The 21,787-nt window shown below is 38.8% G+C and overlaps 2 protein-coding genes across 8 annotated transcripts in view; both read left to right on the plus strand.

The window, feature by feature from the left end:
- Nucleotides 1-117: 117 nt before the first annotated feature.
- LOC124140869 ((Lyso)-N-acylphosphatidylethanolamine lipase-like) lies at nt 118-13,116 on the plus strand. Of its 3 annotated transcripts, none has more exons than XM_046508677.2 (6): nt 118-342; nt 2,473-2,561; nt 4,747-5,274; nt 6,677-6,788; nt 7,746-7,932; nt 9,384-13,116. In XM_046508677.2, exons 1-6 carry the CDS (start codon nt 293-295, stop codon nt 9,585-9,587), a joined length of 1,170 nt encoding a protein of 389 aa, XP_046364633.1. In that variant the 5' UTR covers nt 118-292; the 3' UTR covers nt 9,588-13,116. The 3 variants fall into 3 exon arrangements, with proteins under 3 accessions (XP_046364633.1, XP_046364632.1, XP_046364634.1); XM_046508676.2 differs by lacking the exon at nt 118-342 and adding an exon at nt 674-820; XM_046508678.2 differs by lacking the exon at nt 118-342 and adding an exon at nt 873-908.
- A 4,383-nt stretch (nt 13,117-17,499) lies between these two features.
- LOC124140870 (kinesin-like protein KIF28P) overlaps nt 17,500-21,787 on the plus strand; it is a 79,079-nt gene continuing 74,791 nt past the window's right edge. For all 5 annotated transcript variants that reach the window (XM_048397628.1, XM_048397631.1, XM_048397627.1 and 2 more), the window contains exons 1-3: nt 17,500-17,654; nt 18,075-18,113; nt 20,935-21,011. In XM_048397628.1, coding sequence (XP_048253585.1) covers nt 17,641-17,654; nt 18,075-18,113; nt 20,935-21,011 — 130 coding nt within the window. In that variant the 5' untranslated portion in view covers nt 17,500-17,640. The remainder of the gene's footprint in view (nt 17,655-18,074; nt 18,114-20,934; nt 21,012-21,787) is intronic.

The following is a 21,787-nucleotide window of genomic DNA, read 5'->3' on the forward strand; positions in this document are numbered from 1 at the left end:
TAATTAGCTAAATAAACATATATATAGTTTTATTTTGTTGTTTCTTTTCCTTCCTCCAAACGATGCAAATATTCATAGGCCTACATGGTTGATAGAAAGTATCAGGCTTTGCAATGTTAGTCGTGATTACATCATGTGTTCAACGTACACGTGAAAGACGGTAAGCATATTTGCATAAACCGGTAATAAGGTTTTTCTTGGATTGGAATTCACTGCGTCATGGTTAAGACTGTCTTATCGACTGCTCGCTGTTTCTGAGCGACAGACTTTGGTCACGTGACTTGGGGAAAACATGGCGCAGCCCACGGAAGTAGGGAAAGTGGACGAACCAACAGAACAAAGGTAAGGTGACGAGCAAGTTTCAAATAATGTGTCATGTGAAAGATAATGCATAGAACTGTCTCAGAATTCTTCACGGGGCGATTGTTGGTACCACTATTTAATGGCGTCTGAGCTGAAAGGAAGGAAGTTAGTATTAATGTCAGTGTCACATGATGTTTGTGTACAACTAATTCTTATACAAATTATTCTGAAATGTCACATCGCAATTACATGTTTTACACATTGGTATCTGTTCTGTCGGAAATGTGTTATTTTGTTTATGCGCATTTTTCTATTTTTTGTTGTAATACTTTCAAAACTGAATATTTTTTTAATAACGCGCACCTGTTGGAAATTACGATTGATGTTACTGCAGTAGCTTTTCTCACGTCACCAATGTTTACATTTAGGCTTGACAGTAATGTTATATAAGCATGTGTTTTATAACGGCAACTTTCCAGTTTTTTACAAGGGCTGTACATCATGCGATCAGAGTGGTGTAAGTTGGGAACATGCTGATAATTAAACTGCGTAGTTTCAGGGGGACATGGAAGTCGGCAAAGCATTGAAGAACTTAACCAGTTTATGTAGGCTAGATCAGAGTTCATTCACTTACGAAACAGGTTGTGTGTGTGTGTGTGTGTGTGTCAAAATATAGGAAAATAATTGGTAAAAGAATTATATGAGTGTTGTTGCTTTGCGTTCTTCTACCCAGTAGCCATGCAGTAGCTGCATGTTGATTTTTTTTTTTTCTTGACTCGAGATTATTTGCAGAATTCATGGTATTAGACTATATGGTTACAGTACATTCATGATATCTAGGTAATATTTTATTCTGTCATAAAATTCTGAAACCACAGTCAACTTAATTTATCTGATTTATGTGTAAGGCGTTTTGTATTGTTTTAGCAGGATTCCGATGTTCCTCACACAAACTTTTTATTGAAACTGACAATGTACCTTTATTAAAAGAGAAGATATAGAATGTGCCAGCTATGTAACTTAGATACCATTGAAGATCACTTTCTTCTTGTATGTCCAGTTTTATTCCACCCTAAGAAATAAGTATCTTAAAGAATATTAATTACTATGTCCATCCCAGCATCCATGTTTATTTATTGTGCAATGATATAGAGGAGAAATTTTACTTCATTACAAAACGACCTGTGAATATCCGGGGTAGAATAGATCTTCAGCAACCCATGCTTGCTGTAAATGGCAACTAACAGGATCGGGTGATCAGACTAGCTGACTTGCTTGATGCATGTCCGACATTTTGTACGTATCTCTTGAGACATACAGCGGGTTTCCCGTAGGGTCAGGTAATAGGGAGGTTGGTTCACTGGTAGTTAATTTGGACTCGCTCCAGTCCTAATAGACATGGTGGAGTTTTGTGTTTGATGATAGTAATTGGAGGTCAGTGTATTGTTGATATTGTGTGCCATTTGTTTAATTGTTTATGATATATGTTCTGTTAGGAGGGCTTATGTTATGTTCAGTAGCTTAAATTATTGTTATTATCATTATCACGCACCCCTGGACAAACTATTAGTTCCATCTGCATGTAATCTTGTATCAACTCCAAGTACTAAGCCAGGAAGTTAACGTGATAGTCTGTATTTTCATGTGTATAATATACATTTTTTACAGAAAATACAGTTACGTACATGATGTAGAAGGTGATGCATATCATACATGCATGCTGTTGTATTATTCAGTATTTAATTAAATATGGTTAATTTCATTGTTAGCCAATGTTGACAGCTGTTACCCCAGTAACTGGTTGATAACTTCTGGTTTGCTGGTCTGCATGGAGAAATTCAAGCCAAACACTGAAAATTCAATATCGCAATTTGTTAGTGTCCCGTTTGAAAAGTTGCACGCCTGATGGTCAGGAGTTAAAGGTACTAAGTTGACAATCCACTAGTTTATTGTTATTTTCTGAGAACTAACATAAAACAGTGCTATTCTCATATTTACCCTTTTTTTTGTTAGTCTTGAAATTTCTCGACTGGCGACATTTTATCTGTTCTGGTAACCTTGCGATGCTGCCAGTGCAGTTGTCTACTGTAATATTGGGGAATTTTATACACTGAATATGTAGTGTATTATGACACTTGTACTAAAACCTCTTTCCTCTTCCCATTTCAGTTTGGAGTATGTGAGGCCTCGTCAGTGGATCCAGTGGAGACCTACATCAATGGCGCAGCTTGTGCAGGTGGAGCAGCGCATTTTAAAATGTAAGTCCAAATGAGTATGTTCCTCAATGTCGACAATAAGGCGGTAACAATTCAACAACCATTCAGGGTATAAGTACCCCGGAGAGTTTTCATCAAGTCTTTAAGTGGCATTTTAGTAGCTGTAGTGTCAGTGAATATGGAGTTGACTTGTGGATTTCAACTTCTATATTACCGTATTTGACGTAATAAGCGCCCACAGCGATATTTTCTAATATATTGGCTAGTGAACAATCCCAATTAGCACCCCTTCCAATTAATCAATGTACACAGGACTTATATATTTGTGTATAATATGTATATTATATATATGCATTCTTAATTATGGGAAATTAAATTCTGGAAAAAATATATCTGTCGTATGTAAACATTTCAGACTGTCAGCATAAACCACGAAACTTACGATCTTTCAACAAATAATATTCTAATAAGAGCCCCCTATTTCTAACTTTGAGGGCGCCTTTGGCGCTTATTATGTCAGATACGGTATTTCAATGTGACATTTTGGTACAGATGCCTTCATCAACAAGTGATCAACTACTGTTTTTTTGTTTGTTTGTTTGTTTAATGCTCTCAATGCTACTGTCGAATCCATTTGACAGGTGCATAGTCGAAGGACACTCCCAGATGAAACTCGCAATAACTGTTTAATGAGTAGGCTTTCTTTATATTCTAAGTTACGTATGGTATGCAAAAATGCTGAGCGTGCAGATTATCAAAGCTTTCAGTAGTTTATTTACCTCAAAAAGAAAACATCAGGAGTTAAAAAAGTATCTGACAAATTTCTTGGCACACAACTACCAGAAATGACCATTGTTGATTTGGGCACTTCACGTTGAGCAGCATGCAGTCCAAAGACAAGTTGGACTTTGCTGAAAATGATGGTAGTTCTTGTTTCCGGCGCAGAACTCCAAAACCGTTGAATATATTTCTTGAGTTAACTATGCAGATCAGTCTAGTGGTGAACTGGTACCATTTCATGATATGGAATAATGAAAAATACTGAACAGCATTATTTTTTTCTTCACCGAACTGAAGGTATCCAATGGCAATGAACCAAAGGTGGGGTTTTGGTAGCCAAACTCCAATTCTGAATTGCACCAAACCGGGGTTGGGTGGGGGGGACAGGGTTTCCCCTTGCCTCTTAGAACTCGGGATCATTATGACTCCCTAGCTGTAGTACAGGAAGTCATATGTCTTTTGAAGGGGGCCATTTTAACAAAAGTACTAAATGATGTTAGCATGGTTAGGTTTCGTAATGAATTTAATTTTTAATTTAAAACATATTATCTTGTTTCTCGAATTGCTAAACTAATTATAATGTAATTTGTAATGTCCAATATTTGTTATCATATTTGCAGATAACAGATTGATATATATAGACTGATAAGGGAGCTGCATTATAATATAATAACTCTTTACTCTTTACATGATGTGGCGTAACCTATTCTTGACAGTGGCTGACAGGAAGTACAACCGTTCTGCTAGGCAACTACAGAAACTTAGTTCTGATTGGCTGCAACCGAGAGCTTGCCAGTAGGGATGTTCCATTTGTGAACATTAGGTTTTCCAACATTAGACAAAGCTGATATCGGTCATATTTTATTGTCAAGGGATATGTCTGTTTCAAATTTTAATGTTCCGACAATTTGGTACAATTAATTGATCTTGACAGACTGAATGATCTGCGTTATGACTGATGCAACAGAGAAATAATATTGCATATTTCCTCCTTAGATTGCGTCAAATACCGTATTCAATGTAATAAGCGCCCAGGGTGCTCTCAAAATTAGAAATAGGGGGCTCTTATTAGAATATTATTTTGGTGAGAGAAAAAACAGAGTTGAAAGATGAATTTTGTGGTTTATGCTGAAAGCCTGAAATGTTTATATACGAGAGATACATTTTTCCAGAATTTAATTGCCCATAATTAAGGGTGCATATAACACGTATTATACGCAAATGAATAAGTGTTGTGTACATTGATCAATCAGAAGGGGTGCTAATTGCTATTGTTCACTAGCAAATATATTAGCAAATATCGCCGTGGGCGCTTATTAAGTCGAATATGGTACACAGGTTTTCTGCATCAGGGCAAACTCTGGGAGGACATCTTCTGATGACTCCGGTGGTTTCGTCCACTGGATCTGGTACCTGTGGGTTTGCCTAATGTTTGTTCTTGTTTCAGGTGTGAAGAGTTTGATAGACTCTCGTTTTGTTACAATAAGGACGACTCAGTCTCGTATCTGGTCTGTGACTCTCAACAGGAAGGCTGAGAACACTCCCCTAGTGATGGTACATGGCATGGGAGGTGGGCTCGGTCTTTGGGTACAGAACATGGACGCTCTGGCACAGAACAGGCCCGTTTATACATTTGACCTCCTTGGATTTGGGCGGAGCTCACGACCCAATTTCAGTAGTGATCCCAAAATAGCTGAAGACGAGTTTGTCAGTTCCATAGAGGAATGGCGCAAGGAAATGAAGCTAGAAAAGTTTATACTGTTAGGACACAGCCTGGGTGCTTTTGTATCGAGTTCGTATGCGATCCAACATCCAGACAGAATAAAGCACCTTATTCTAGTGGATCCCTGGGGGTTTCCGGAGAAGCCCCCAGACAACCAGATACAGAGACGGGTCCCCACATGGATCAGGATGATTGCTACAATGTTGCAACCCTTCAATCCCCTGGCAGGACTGAGGGTGGCAGGCCCCTGGGGTGAGTCTTTTCCACCTGTTGTCCATAGCAACCAGCCCTGTAATGTTACAGGTTAGAGTAGTCACCATCACTCGGCAGTTTCCAGCTGTAAATTACCGGCCTATAAATAAATGACTCTGGACCAGATAATCCAGTGAGCGATATTGTGAGCAATGATACACATTGTCAGGATATGGTGACATGCAATCAGTGAGTATGGTTTTACGCCGCTTTTTGCAATATTCCAGCAATATCACGGCGGGGGACACCAGAAATGGGATCCACACATTGTACCCATGTCGGGAATCGAACCCGGGTCTTCGGTGTGACGAACGAATGCTTTAACCACAAGGCTACCCGACCGCCCCTGCATGCAATCAGCCAAGTCACTGAAAATGACCACCTGATGCATTAAGTAGCCTCTTACGACCACCGTAGGTTGCTCGGGTTGAAATTCTTATACCCCGAATCCCACGTAAGAGGCAGCTAACTTGAATATGGTGGTCCGGCTCTGGGACTTGAATGCATATCACCACACCCAGATGGTACGCATTGTTGCAAGTAGAGGGGCGGTCGGGTAGCCTAGTGGTTAAAGCGTTCGCTCATCACGCCAAAGACCCGGGTTTTATTCCCGTCATGGGTACAATGTGTGAAGCCCATTTCTGGTGTCCCCCGCCGTTATATTGCTGGAATATTGCTAAAAGCGGCGTAAAACCATACTCACTCACTCACTGTTGCAAGTAGATGGTTGCACTGGTATGTCTGATCCAAAGATTTGGATATAGCTGAGTGCATGGGAACTGGGGGTGTTGATTATGAAGGCTAATTGTTTCATTTACCATAATCATGTTTGTTTGTTTGTTTAACGCCACACTCAGCAGTATTCCAGCAGATCTGACGGCGGTCTGTGACTTGGTTGGGACTTGAGACCTTGCTCATTATGATAATCACTGGTTTGTCTGGTCCAGACATGATCGTTGACATGTCATTGTCTTCTGCCTGGGATATTGCTGATATACTATCAATGACAAACAACAGAATTTCCTATATGACCTCGAAATAATCAAACTTATATTTTATCATGTTCATACTGTTTATTTTTTTAAAGGAAGTATGGGGGCAGGGGGAGGGGAGCCTAGTGGTTAAAGCGTTCACTCGTCACGCCGAAGACCAGGGTTTGATTCCCAACGTGGGTACAATGTATGAAACCCATTTATGGTGTCCCTCACTGGGATATTGCTGGAATATTGCTAAAAGCGGCGTAAAATCATTCTCACTCACTCTTTGACTTGTGTCAGTTTGGTATACAATAGTGTCTGAACCACATAGTGAGTGAGTGGATTGGGTTTAACACCGCTTTGAACAATAAGAACCATAAGATTCGGTGATGGTTTTGCAATGTGTTTTTTTCTGTTGATGATAGGTCCCGGTCTAATCAAACGTTTTCGCCCAGATCTTCAAGCCAAGTTTGCTGATCTTTTCGCCGATGAGACAATATTTGATTATATCTATCATTGCAATGCTCAGAAACCAAGGTAGGTCTCTTACATGTAATGCTGATGATGTGAGGCAAAGTCTGATACTTAATACCTGTACAGCAGCCGTGCTGAAAGTGCTGATAGTCCTCAAATACAGTACATTCTACCATGCATTGTCTGCCTTGATCCGGGTTACAATTGGTTTTTGGCAATCCATGCTTGTTGTAAGAGGCAACTAACGGGACTGGGTGGTCAGACTTGCTGACTTGCATGTCATTGTATCCAAATTGTGTAGATTGTTGCTTGTGATGTCAATCACTGGACGGTCTGGTCCAGACTTGAATATTTATAGACTGCTGTCATATAGCTGCAATATTGCTGAGAGCGGCGTAAGCAACAAATAAATAAACTTGGGAAAATGCTCGATTCTGATTGGTCAATCAGTGGTTTAAAATTCAATAACCACCACTGATCAAAACTGCAGCATTACCACAGAAGCTGATATTTAAAAAAGACACAAATGTATTTCTTTCTTGGGAGCAGTGACATCATAGGAATTACAATGTCAAAGCATTTAAGATACGTCCTGGTAAATAGCGACTTAATGGGACAGTGGATGATATTCAGTAACTGAGTACAGCTAGAACTGTGAAGGACTACCAGATGTTTCTACTTAATTTTCAGGGGCACGGGTGGCCCAGTCGTCTAAGTCGCCGCAAGTTGCGTCCCTTGGGCACGCCAGAAACCTAGGATTGTGGATTCGAATCCCTGTTCACCCCGATTATGTTTCTAGATTTGTCAGCACCATACCCGTGCTTGAGGGTTTCATTGAAGTGGTAAACGTCTAAGACCTGCATCACTTCGGGCTTTCCTCCCACATTAAGCTGACACGCCGTGATATAACTGGAATACTGTTAAAAGTGGCGTTAAACCTGACTCACTCACTTACTCTACTTAATTTTCACCTGTATACCAGCCTATCAGTATATTCCCTCTCATTGCATCATCTTCCAGTGGAGAAACTGCGTTCAAAACGATGCAGATGTCCTTTGGCTGGGCTAGAAATCCAATGATAAACAGAATAACCGATGTTGCGCCCCAAGTCTCTATGACCTTCATCCACGGGTCAAGGTCATGGATTGACCAACAGATAGGTCACCATGTTAAGAAGCTTCGGACTGACAGTTATGTTGTTGTACAGGTAAGTGTGATTAATTCATACTTAACTCATAGCTCTTGATCATAACTCATGTTTTCTTTATACCATCCCTAACAATTACATGTTTAGACCTTTGTTAACATTCCATGAATTTGAGGTATTGAGCAACCCAGCTTTGATTGTTGTTATCAATATAGTTATCAATATAGAAACGGGCTCCGTCCGTCTGTCAATCCGTCTGTCCGTCCGTACGTCAGGTTTCGTTTCCGGAGCAGAACTCTTCAATATTTTGGCATCAAACTTTGCAGGCCTGTCATGTCCATGCTGAACTGGTGCCTTTTGCTCTTAAGAAATTTTAGAAATTTTTATTTTTTACTTTTCCATGGCATTAAGATGGACTTAGGTTCCAAACTCTTCTTTTTTTTTACAATTTCCATGACAAGTTCCACCTCGGTTAAAAAAGGTTAGGGTTTGTTTAGATTTAATTATGTCATAAATTCTGCAACAGGGGCGGGGGATATAGCCATGTTAGTGGCAAACTCTTGTTTCTTTTTTGATCACCTGGATTGATTGTCATGAATTTCATGGCAAAGCATGTTGTCTGTCATCTGTCGTCTGTTCATTGTATCTCCATAGTCAATCTGCTTGTTATCCCTCCCCCAAACGAAAGTTTTGAAGGGGATTATAGATCGTACTAAGCAACTGGTGGAAAAATCACTCTAAGCTTTAGAATCTTCCATTGTTCCGAGGACATTTTTGTGTGCAACCTTTCAGTTTAAAGTTAGGGCATAGATTCTTTTCTATCTTGGTGAACACTTTCTATACCAATAGGAGAGGTGCAGTGTGAAGTTTAATTCAGTGTTGGGATTTTATGGAAAAAAATACATCTATTTTTCTTTCTTTTCTTACTTTTTTTACTTTTTTTTACTTCAACATTTGTGCGACCTATAACTTACTTTAAACAGCTTACAACCTCAAACAACTTTATGGATTCTTTTCGGGAACAGTTTCCATACTAAAAGAAGAGTTGCAGAGCAAAGTTTTGATTTTGATATGTGGATTTTCTGAGAAAAATATTATTTTTTTCATTTTTTGAACTTAGATCTTTTTTCCTTCAACATTCATGCGACCTATAACTTGAAAACTGCTTTGTCGATTCTTTTCAAATTGGTGGTTGAGTTCCTATACCAATAGGAGAGGTTTCAAAGTTTGATTTCAATAATCAAATTTTCTGAGAAAATATTGCTTTTTTTGCTCTTGTCACGTGTACTGTGTCTGGCAAAGCTTGCCAATGATGCACCAGTGGATCTTTGAATCATGCCCTTACTATTTTATATTATTGTGCTTTTTAAAAGAAACTGGCTCAAACTTAATGGTGTTAATATATCTCCAATATGAAATTCTTCTTCAGCTAATGTTGTAGTCGAGGTCGGGGTTATTACTGAGCCCTGCTCACTTTTTGCCTTGTTTTAATTATTTTCAATTTGTTTCAGAGCATCTCAGGGGCCGGTCACCACGTGTATGCAGACAAGCCGGTGTTATTCAACAATGTGGTGAAGAAAGTGTGTGACAGTGTTGACACACCCAGCAGGAGTCGACGGGACTCGGAACGGACACGTTCTCGCGGAATTAGTCAGTCCCTGTCTGACATCAGCAGAGACCAGCCAGTGGATACCTCATTTAATGCTAATTTATGACATGGCTAGCCCTAGATACAGTTTGATACATTTGGTATTTTTTTATCCATGACGGTCTGCACAATGAGCAGGGGTACTGAGACGTTGCATTTGAATTATCAAAATAAAATACAAATTCTCATCTCATCATAGCCAGAGCAGTGATATGTATTCACACAAATGGGTAAATATACAAAGATTGATGAAGTCGTTCTCATACTCTGGAGCCTCAATAATTATGATGTTTATTAATCTATCAGTTAATGATTACAACTACAGAGAAATAATAATCATTTTCACAGACAAGGTCTTGACTAGCAATGGGCATAAGACCTTGGAGAGTAGTCTCCCTTTGACAGAAAAGATTTTCGAAAACAAATCATTAACTGGATGAAGGTTTTTACCATTTTGATTACCGTACTTTTCAAAGTTTACAACAATATTTTTATTTTCTAACTGCACCAGATTTATTTGTCTTTACTCTCTGATGCATCATGTTTTCAAAAATAATGTCACTATTTGATGTGAAGTTGATATTTCTATATCAGGCTATATTATAATTTCATTTTCTTATTTGTCACCTCTCAATCTCTCATGGAAACCTGTAAAATTGTGTTTCCGAGTCGTGTCAATGACTTGGTCAGTTTTTACAAAATGTGGAAATTGCCTCCACACTTGCAACTGATAATCATTTTCTGTGGCATTGATTGAAGTATTGTATGTATCAAAACCGTTTGTTTATATTCTTTATGTACATGATTTAAGTTACATGCCACTCAGGTAACCATGGTATCATGTGACCATACACAGCCTCTGTTTGGAGTTGTTACCATGGTAGCAGTGGCTTATCAACCAGTGAATGTAAATATTTGTAATCATGTGACCATGCACAGCCTCTCTTTGGAGTTGTTGCCATGGTAGCAGTGGCTTATCAACCAGTGAATGTAGATATTTGTAATCATGTAACCATACTCAGCCTCTCTTTGGAGTTGTTGCCATGGAAGCAGTGGCTTATCAACCAGTGAACGAAGATATTTGTAATCATGTGACAATACACAGCCTCTCTTTGGAGTTGTTGCCATGGTAGCAGTGACTTTTCAACCAGTGAATGTAGATATATTTCTTTTATATGCCAGAAGGATGTGCCTTTATCTATACTGAGCATGAACACTTTCATAACATGGAAATAAGACATTTTTGGGACAAAAGTTTAATTATTTTTGTATGCAAGCAAATTAAATCACACTTCCATATATTTGTGTCATAAAACATTTATGATATGTCAGTGTTATTTCACATCACATTCTCACTTCCTAATATGAAGCTAGTGCCAGTGTTTTACATAATAATTGTTGTAGTTTTCACGTTGCTACATTTGTAATATAACACGTTATTTTATTTTGTATGTATATGGAGATATTTCTTTTATTACCTACTGTTTAGTACTTCTCAACAAACCATCCAAAACCTACCCCAAAATCACAAACACTATATGTAAATCATTCTGAGTTTTACTTTACCATTCAAATCAACATGTTATCATGGTAGGCAGTGCGCATACAAAATGTCATCAGATGCACAAAAAAAGGGGGGGGGGGTCCGCACATGCACCAGGCATGACAGATTAACGATAGTCGTTTGAAAAAATCAGGTGTTCTTTAACTTCTTTTGAGTTGTTTACCACCTGACACTAAACAAGACATACTTATTCAACATTTTTTTATCCAGGCCACATAGGATATGGAGAATTTCATGCAGAAGTTGTGCAAGTTAAGTATTGTGATATAATCACACCTGTATTTGATATGTCATAGACAATCAGATAGTCCTGAAATGAAGCTAATAAGATCAATTCCAAGGAAATCTTAACGAGCATGATAGAAGCGATAACAAAGCTAGAGTGTGTGAGGGAGTTTGATTTTACGCTGCTTTTAGCAATATTCCAGCAATATCACGGCGGGGGACACAAGATTTGAGCCTCACACATAGATTCCATGTGGGGAATCGAACCCAGGCCTTCGGCGTGATGAGTGAACACTTTTATCACAAGGCTACCCCACCGTCTCCACAGCTGGAGAGGGGCGGTCGGGTAGCCTAGTGGTTAAAGTGTTCGCTTGTCACGCCGAAGACCCGGGTTCGATTCCCCACATGGGTACATAGTGTGGAGCCCATTTCTGGTGTCCCCTGCCTTGATATTGCTGGAATATTGCTAAAAGCAGGGTAAAACCATACATGTGCAAAGGAGATGTAGAAAATAGTTGGCTACCTGTCTGTGATAACTGGCTGGCAATGGAGCATAATAATGAAGCCAGTACGCAGCATTATTGAATATACATGTTTATTATTCAGCTGGAATGGTTTGGTTGATGTGAGGCATGACCAACCACATTTCATGTTACACTTGGTTTCTGGTAATGTACCACTTGGCATGACCCAATTGCGTGGATCGATGCTCATGATGTCAATCACTGGATTGTCTGGTCCAGACTCGATTATTTACAGACCGCCGTCATATAGCTGGAATACTGCTGAGTGTGGCGTTAAACAACAAACAAACAAACAAAACCAATTGGCATCAGGCGAAAAAGTGGTTATTTTCCTTTTGAATGAAATCTTTTAAAATTGAATAAAATAAAATTGTTCTTTTTACTATGATTTTTTTTTTTTTTTTTTTTTTTCAATTAAACAGTTTTTTTTCCCTTTTGTACCTTTTACAATTTTAGGGTAGATCTTTTCTAATAAAATGAGAATGTTGTGTAATTTGAGTTTGTTGGTCTGGTTTAATCCAGTAGTAAGTGTGTGCTCACTTTAAGCCAAACAACCTTTTCAGTATCTTACCATACCCCAACTGGGAGTAAAAAATACATTCAAATATAATCCTGAACAAAACAAATTAGGGATCATGAATATTATGGGGGGGATATTTATATGAAATTGACTGCTCAGTCTTCATAAAATATCCCCCAAAATATTCATAATCCCAAACTTATTTTGTTCCATATATTATAAAAGATATGCTAGACTCATTCGCCACCATTCGTTATATTTTGAGTGGTTTCGGATAATGGTTCAGGATGTAATGGGGATCATAGTATGCAAGTGTGCAAGCTTATCACATTGGGGAAGTCATTTCTTAAATAGGTTATATAGACCAATAAATAATACAAAGAGAAATTAAAACCTTTGATAGAAGATATGTGTGTATTGATGTGGTTTGGATTATGCGGTCATAAACACGTTCTTGTCATTGAGTTTTATATATTGATAGAACCAAATATTTTTTGGTCATGTCATAGGTGATGTGTTCATTTTGCTGTTATTGAACACCTTAAAACCATGATGAATAGATTTTTATAACAGTTATGTTTTAAGTTGAATGATTTCAGGACCACTACTACACTAATATTGAATTGTTTATGCTCATCTGGAGCTGTAAAAGCCCAGGTGAAGATTATGCCGTTACTTTTGTGATATGTGTATCAGGAAATTGTGTCTCTGCTTCAAGTGTGGCAGTTTGTAGACAATTTTCAATAAAACTGACAATTATTAAGCTTTGTCTTGTCTCATTTATATTGTACTATCAAAATATGTCGGTTCTCAGGCAATGAGATGGAATATCTAGGACAGCATGTTATTATGGTTTCTTTTTGTCAATTTTGTTTTAGCACCTGCTTTTCACAGCATTTTGCACTGAAAACATAAAGGCGGAATCAACACCAAGCACAGATTTAACAAACAATTATAGCCTGGTAGCTGGGCCATGGTTCTGTTATGGCAACTGATGGGTGTTCAAAGTTTTTCTGGATCGGGGTTTTGTTTGTTTGTTTTTCGTTTAACGCCTCACTCAGCAATATTCCAGCTATATGATGGCTGTCTGTAAATAATCGAGTCTGGACCAGACAATCCAGTGATTGATATCAAGTCTGTGAGCTGAGCCTGACCACCCGATCCCATTAGTCACCTCTTAAGACAAGCATAGTCTCCTATTAGGGCAAGCATGAGTTGCTGAAGACCTATTCTAACCCAGATCTTCACGGGTCTTGTAATTTTGTAACTGAAGCATTTGTGTGCGACTTCAAAGACCCAGGTCCCATCGCTAGATGTGTTCAATGATCATTATTGGTGTCCCTGATTTGATATTAAGCAGCATCTCACTCACTCACTCACTCACTGTAAGTAATTCTATGATAAAAAATTAAAAGATAAAAAGATTACTTCTCACAGAAAAATTATAGCACATATTTATTAGCCGAGCTGTCACTCTACAAGGAAATTGTCTCATGTGTACCTAGAAGGTTTTCTGGAGTGCTGTCTCTTTTTGGTTCTCCAAAGGTCTGGTACCTTGCGTTTCTGTAACAAAGACTTGGGAACAACCTCGAATAAGGTGGAAACTCTGTTAATATAAAATACAGTATTAACACCAAACGTAATTCAAAACAGATGTACGAAACCAACAGCACCAACACTGCAGCCGTTTGTTCAACGCACAGTCCTGAAAGTGATTGAAGCGCACTAGAAATCACTGACGGCGTCAGACACCGGAGATAATTGCATTCATCTGAACGATCCTGAAGGGATCCATCCGTGTATTTTCCCTTTGTTGTAGCAGCTACTGAATACTGATATTCCAGTCTTCAAACACCAGGGTGGAACTGCGTCAGAGTCCGACAACATACATAATTCTCTGCTCAGACTAAGCTTCATTGACAGCATCCAGGATAAAGTGTACGAGAGATTACAATGGCACCCCGCGAACATTTTGATGGGAACTGTTTGTAAATCGATTCTGCATCGGGCGGTATTAATGATCAAAGTTTATTGTTATCTTTTGGAATAATGAAATAACTTAAGCAAATGAATGGAAACTAACACTATATATACTGTATGATTAAACCTTTTAACGTGGCTTGTTTTAAAAGGGATTGTTCCGTTCCCCGTGGGCATTTTTACCTGTTCGCGTACCGGGCTACATATAGAGATCATATTTCGTTTTAGTACGGGTGCATCCCTATTTTATAGCATAGTCTTTCTTTTTTACTTTATATTTACAGCAATTACACTGCATTACAAACGCCAATAGAGAAACGTTGTCCAATCGAGTTTGGTTCAGGTCGCACCTGGTGCTTGGCATTAAGGGCGGCCTGGAGGAATCTCTGTGGGTTAGCACAATAAAAAAACCAAAACACACACCTCCCCCCCCCCCCCCCCCCCCCCACACACACACACCACACACACACCACACACACACCACACACACGCTTAACCTCACCTTACTGTCCTCACATCCTTGATTCTACAGTGTTATTAAACATACAATATTTCCCCATTCAATTCTTACGGTCCGTCGTTATTTTCTGTAAGTATATGTAATAATGTGTATACTGTATACAATACGTGGCTCGTACACATTATAACGGCGGCAATTGTTGGTCGAAAAAATAACAACAAAGCCGTTCTATAAATATGACATGTATTTCCATTGAAAAATTACGATCGATGGCAATATCTTACTTCTAATAATACGTTAAAACAACCAAGCCCGAACGATGTCTTTTTTCCATGCAACGTATAGTATACATCAAGCATTCCCTGCTGTGAGTGCATGCGTGAGGGAGTAGGAGATATATAGCACCCGGATCAGCGTGCAAGAAACATGAACAAAAGACTATTATAGCTAACATAGATAGAATTATCATCAAACCGCCCGCATGTTATCAAAAATGAGCGGGCCACTGTAATTTGATAATGCCCTCACATTGCTTGACGACGGGCCATTATCACGCCCGTTGTCAGGTGACGTCATAGGATAGGGATAGGTGACGTCACGTTCAATAGTGACGTCATCTCGTTTGTTCTATGACGTTTCCATTGTAAGTTGGTCAGTGACATTCGTGTTGATTGCAGTAAATGTTTCAAAACCGATATTGTTGTTTCTTTTTATTTGATAACAAATTCCATCCATTTTAGCTATAATAACGGTAACGCTATTTTTCAGGGCATTATCATTTGAAGAAGCCCTCGGTCTTTTCAACTGCCCTCCTTCGTCGGGCAGTTAATGGAAGACCTCGGGCTTCTGCAAATGATAATGCCCTGAAAAACAGCGTTACCGTTATAATATATTACCCATAAGGGTAGAATATTACTGAGTGCGACGTTAAACAAAAAACAAATATAAGGGTTGAATGGTCGTGTGTAACACCTTTCCGATATATAGAGAATCTCACACGAGTGTCTTTTGATTTCAAATATATTAACGAGTGTTGATATATTTGACATCAAAAGACAAGAGGGTGAGATTTTATTTATCATCCAACAACATTCTTCCAACTTTTTCAGTTTGCAGAGAGTAAAAAGCAGTATAATAAGTGTAAAAAGTACTGCTAACAGCTTCAGTAGCAAAACCATCAGTGATGTCATTTGATTATGACGTAATGGAAACAATGACGTCACAATGGTTTGGAGAGCATTGCGATGCAATTTTACTGCAGCGATATCTACAATGAAGATATCACATAATCGCACCCAAGCGATATCTTTTGTGGGAGCCAGGTTTGGATGATAAATGCACATCTGCATTTTGGCGATTCTCAATGCCGATTGGTCAACTGAAGCCAAGTGGCGTCACAGTGCTCATTGTTGATGAAAAACGATATGACGTCATCCATTATACATGACGTCACAAATTTATTAAATTATGTCATCTAAACAAAAGGCTGCCTTCAGTGAATTTTCTCTGTAAAGTTTACATATACGTTTTTCTTCATTTTCTCTCTTAAAATGTCAATGAGCAATACATACGAAATAACCTACTCGAAACTCGGAATTGTGGATAATCTTCTCTCGTGAATAAACTTTGTAAGTCACTTGCCAAAGGCTCGGATTTAACACCATTCATTCACCCGGGGTGATAATCCCGCATTCCTCGTAACTCGTTAGTTTTTCTCTAAATCTCAAACAGTTATGATGAAGTCATTTCCCCAGCATTCCGCTCACACGCATCCTGCTAATCCTAAAAGTGATCAACTGAATCCAAGTGTTTTTAACTCACCTCGAATTACGAACTATCTCAATTAGTTAAACATATAATACACTCTTTCACAACATCCTGCGATGGCATGATCTGTTACGAAGGATATTGAATAAATTATGCACATTTGTTGGCAGGATGGTATTTATGTCGCGAGTAACGGCCTGAAATATTTATATAAGCAATTGTTGTGCTATATTCCCTTAGATATACGCTAGAAACGACGAAACACTTCGATTTCAGACCATCGATCGTCCCCTCCATGAGGTGGAACTATTGTCTCAGGATTGTTTATTCGGTGACCATGACAACAGCGGTGATTATAGTTCGTTCTATATTCTGTGGACGTGTGAGCCGCTTAAGGGATAAACTTTTTACTAATGTTCAATGTCTTGATTTTCTCAGCTATAATATGATGACTGATAATCTTTAAATAATAGGTTTACGCATGGTATTGCTTTGAAAAATAAGCATCAATCCTAATAGTTTGAGCACCAACGCCATCATCATCAATGCATCGCTCAAGCACTTTCACTAATTGATTTTTTAAAATGAGCAGTAGACGGAGAAATATCTTCAACTTTATTATCTAAAAAATGAATAATTCAATGTATAAAAGGGTAGCCGTTTATGAAAGGTTGGAGGGTGGAGGTATGTGGGGGTGGTGGGGGGTGGGATGGTGGTGGAGGTGGGTGGGGTGGGGGGTAGATACGACAAATCTCCTTTTATAATATATATATCATCGCAAAAAACACTTAAAGCGACCTACACGATGGACTATTGCGTTAAAGAAGTACCCCCACAACTCAAATATAAAAAAAGTGATTGCAGTACGTAAGCACTTATCCACCCTTGGAAGGTTATGACATTATGCGATATAGACTATAGCCACTGGATCGTGTCTCCGTACCCGGCAATCCCGCGAATAGCGCAGTGGCGAGTTAGTCGTGCTAGGAGCTATAGTCTATATCGCCACTGTTTGATATGGAATTTATCCCTTTTAATCTGGGATCAGGATTACGTCTAAGAAGCTAAAGACACACCAGCATGCCGGAGGATTCGTAAGTAGATATATACATTTAGCCACCACCGGGACTTGGAGCGGGGCGATTGTGACAGTCGCTTGATAGAATCTTGTTTGCAAACCTCTGTCCACACGCTAGAACTATTACTATTAGTATTACTGTCGTCTCTTCTGTATAGTTATAATAATACATGTCTAGTGCATAATCACAATGGCCGAAAACTCGTAAGTTATGGAATTTGTAATTGTTATATTTGTGTTTAAACAATATAATTTGACAAACGTATTTATGTAAATATACTTTGACAAGAAATGTTTATAATCTACTGCTAAAAGTAACACAACAAATTCTTATTCTGTTGCTCTACTGATTATGTAAAATGGTGATGTTTGTATAATTTGTCGTGTTTGATATTATGTGAATAAACTCATGTACTATTTCCTATTGTTTTCTCAGGGTGAAAGTGGCCGTTAGGGTCCGCCCCTTTAACCAAAGGTAAGTGAATATATTTGAATATTCAACAATATCTAATTGTTTAATAATCATAAGATTCTGGATAGTGCCATTAGACAGTACTTAGTGACCCTTGAAATCTTACCATTTCGAATTTGAGGGAATGATCAGTAATAATCAATGACATGTTATATAATTTGTTGCAGGAAATGCTGCAAAATCAGTATATTTTTGTTTACTTTTCGTGAAAATGTTTCTTAAAAACTATAAATCGGTCAAAATTCAAATGGGATAATTAATTTTTGACTTATGTTCTGAAATCTTATGGTTTTGTTCGAGAAATAGTTGACAATAACATTGGAGTATGTCTGTCAGGATACCTTTGACCATATCTACTAATAATGTGTCATGTTAATTTATAAACAAGCATATAGACAGACATATTTCAATCTTTGGAAATTATGCAAGATTTCTTTTGACATGTTGATTGTGATTGTTGATGAAAAATAAGTCAATGCTATTTATATCACATTACACTGTATTGAATTGTGGCACTCCAACTTTCACACAAGACCTATAACGGAGCCAATTGTTGTCGAATCAATGTCTTCATCAACACCTTGCCCGCGGAGGTTCATTACAACGATACAAAAATCAGTGTCAGGGTCCAAGGTGTTACAGATATATTCACTGAAGACAACAGTGCACAAGGGGTATTTAATTGTCAATCAAATGTTATTGAAAACAGTTACTTTCATCGGAGTTTTAACTGTTTGTTCACAACCGCTCAATCTCTGAATTCTTTTAAACTCATTGTTTATGGTTCTAATAAGTGTCCTGCTTTGTAAATTTTCTACGTTCCCAGGGCGCATATTATGGCGAATATGGTATTTAAAAAATAAAATATACCCCCCCCACACACACACACACACACACACCTGTCATTGTTTGCACCTGAAGCCACTGAGTTTATGTATCCTGTGAAATGGAGGTTTTATGTTGTCTCGTCTGATCAACATATAATAATACTGGTCAACTAATATGTTTGGTTGCTTTTTCATCACAGTTCACACTCTTATGATCACTACAAGAATTATAAATTCTACATCTTTTTAAAAAGAAAAATACTTTGTTCCTTCACTGCAAGAAAATAGAGTGGGAATCTTATCTATGTTGTGTTTGACTTTCTATAATAGAAATGAATCTGAATCTGAATGGTTCAGCTAGCCTCTGAGGATGAGTGAGTGAGTTGTATTTAACGCCGCTTTTAACAGTATTCTTGTCATATCACGGCCTGTCAGCTTAATGTGGGAGGAAAATCCCATAGTGATGCAGGTCTCAGACGTTTACCACTTCGGTGAAACCCACGAGCATGGGTATGGTGCTGACAAACCTAGAAACATAATCGAGGTGAACCGGGAATCGAACACACAATCATAGGTTTCTGGCGTGCCCAAGGGCCGCGAATTGCGGCACCTAAGACGACTGGGCGACCTGTGCCCCTCTTTGAGGATGAGGATGCAGGAGTTGGCACCTCATCACCTTTTCTTTGAAACTTAATAATCATGTTGACATGCACTGAACCAAAAAATGGCTATGTTCATATGAAAAAATCTAGTGTTCTTTAACTTTTTTTGAGTAGTATATTATAGTGTGAAATTATGATTGTGAGAGTTTTAGTGCATTACTTCTACCCAAGTAGAAACTAGGGCTGGGCCAGGTAACTTGGGTACTCGGGATGGGTGGGTACTGAGAAGGACCTGGGTAAACACAGGACTACCCGGCCCCACCCTCGGTTAGTCATGTAACATATTGTTTAATGACAAAAATGATCTACAACTGTATATGGTTACACTACAAGTCACTAATGTTCACATTTTTTTATGACTATGCACCCATTCCTTCTGACGTTTATGTTTGAATAAAGATATAACTTCAGTCAACTTCAGTGTATGCATGACCAGATTGTTTTATACGTGAATCTAAATACATTTTGTCCAGGGCTACGGACAAACTTCTCCCAAGGGGACATTCTATGCCCATCTCTTGAGACCTACAGCAGGTACCCGGGAAGGGTCAGGTAATAGGGGCATGGGTTTCCCCGAGTACAATAGAACATGGATATAACGAACTACAAGGGATCGGAGAAATCAGTTCGTTATATACGTTTGTTATATACGTTTCCACTCGGAAACATCCGCCATCTTGGCTAAAAACAAAATACAATACACATACACATTTATACACGTTTCCTCTCGCATCTACCAGTGATTCAGTTAAAAAGTACCAAAATTTTAATGCAATGGTCAGAAGAAATTGTATCTGAAGTTATTATTTTATCAGATTAATATATTCAAATATCACCGAAATGAATGTAAACATTATTGAATGAAATGTGTTTGTGTTACAGACGAGATTAGTCTAATTACATGGACAATTAAGATTAACATAATGCATGTTTAACAAGGTTGAATCATCACCAGTGATTGTTTTGATTTGCCACAATTGTGTTGATTTGCGTCTGATTGCGTACAGCCAATTGTCAGTGACACTTGACTCTGAGAGATATTTCCCAGTTCGCTATACACGTCACTAATTAGTGGTAGATGGGCTTGTTGGTGATCAGATATCAGTTCACTATATCCGTTAGTTCGCTGTAGAGAGCGTGTTATGTACGTAAATTTTATATCATAATATATAGGAGATAAATCGGGGATGTTTTAATACTTCGTTGTATCCGTTTGTTCGCTCTATCCGTGTTCGTTATATCCATGTTCTACTGTAGTAAATTTGGACTTGTCCCAGCCCTAGTAGAAAAGTCTTGATTTGCAAGTGTACTTCAATGCTGATTGTTTGTGTTCAGGGAGAAGGACCGCCAGGCCAAGTTGATCATCAAGATGCAGGGCAAGATGACCATGATCATCAACCCAGACGGAAACAGTGAGTATACTGACTCTTGTTAAACACTATAGCGGTCCATGGTCACGTGGGTGTCGTGAGACCAACGCGGTATCACCTTGTAAGACAAGCATTGATTGCTTGGAACCTGTTCTAACCGGAATCCCAACGGGGGAATCATCCCGTATGACAAGAATACGTTACTGGTTACCCGTTCTAACCCGGAATCCCAACAGGGCAATGGGATGTTGCTGGAATCCCAAGCTAACCCAGAACCCTAACTAGGTTCATCAAAAGTGCCACTAGAATTTCAATACACATAATTAGTTCAATCAAGCAGGTGATGTTCCATTTAATAGCCTACAAATGTGTTATTGTTGTACAGCTGACAGCAAGTCGAGGGAACTGCCAGTCCTTGGTCTAATCTCCCTATCCAGGTTACAAACATGCCTCCTTACACCTGGATTATTGTTGCCTGGTGTAGTCAATTTGTTCCTCTCCGTGGAACAGGTCTGTGTGTGACCTGGCCCCAGTCCCAGGCAGATCTTACAGGTGGCTGAATGTATGGAGTGGGCTAGTGGTAGAGCCTCCGCCCTGAGAGTGGAATGTTGGGAGTCGATCCCCGGCCACGCCATGCCACAAGACGTTAAAGTATATGGTACTTGTTGTTACGATGCCTGGCACTTGGCATTAAGGGGCTAAAACAAGGACTGGTCGGCTCGGAGTCGGTATACTGTGTCTGGTTGGGGTATTCATGTTAAACTGCAGCATGGTTTCTCAATGGGCTAGCACTAAAAACAAATTGGCATTAGTCCGGA

The sequence above is a fragment of the Haliotis rufescens genome, unplaced genomic scaffold (assembly GCF_023055435.1).
Source record: "Haliotis rufescens isolate VD_foot unplaced genomic scaffold, xgHalRufe1.0.p SCAF_17, whole genome shotgun sequence".
NCBI classification, from domain to species: domain Eukaryota; kingdom Metazoa; phylum Mollusca; class Gastropoda; order Lepetellida; family Haliotidae; genus Haliotis; species Haliotis rufescens.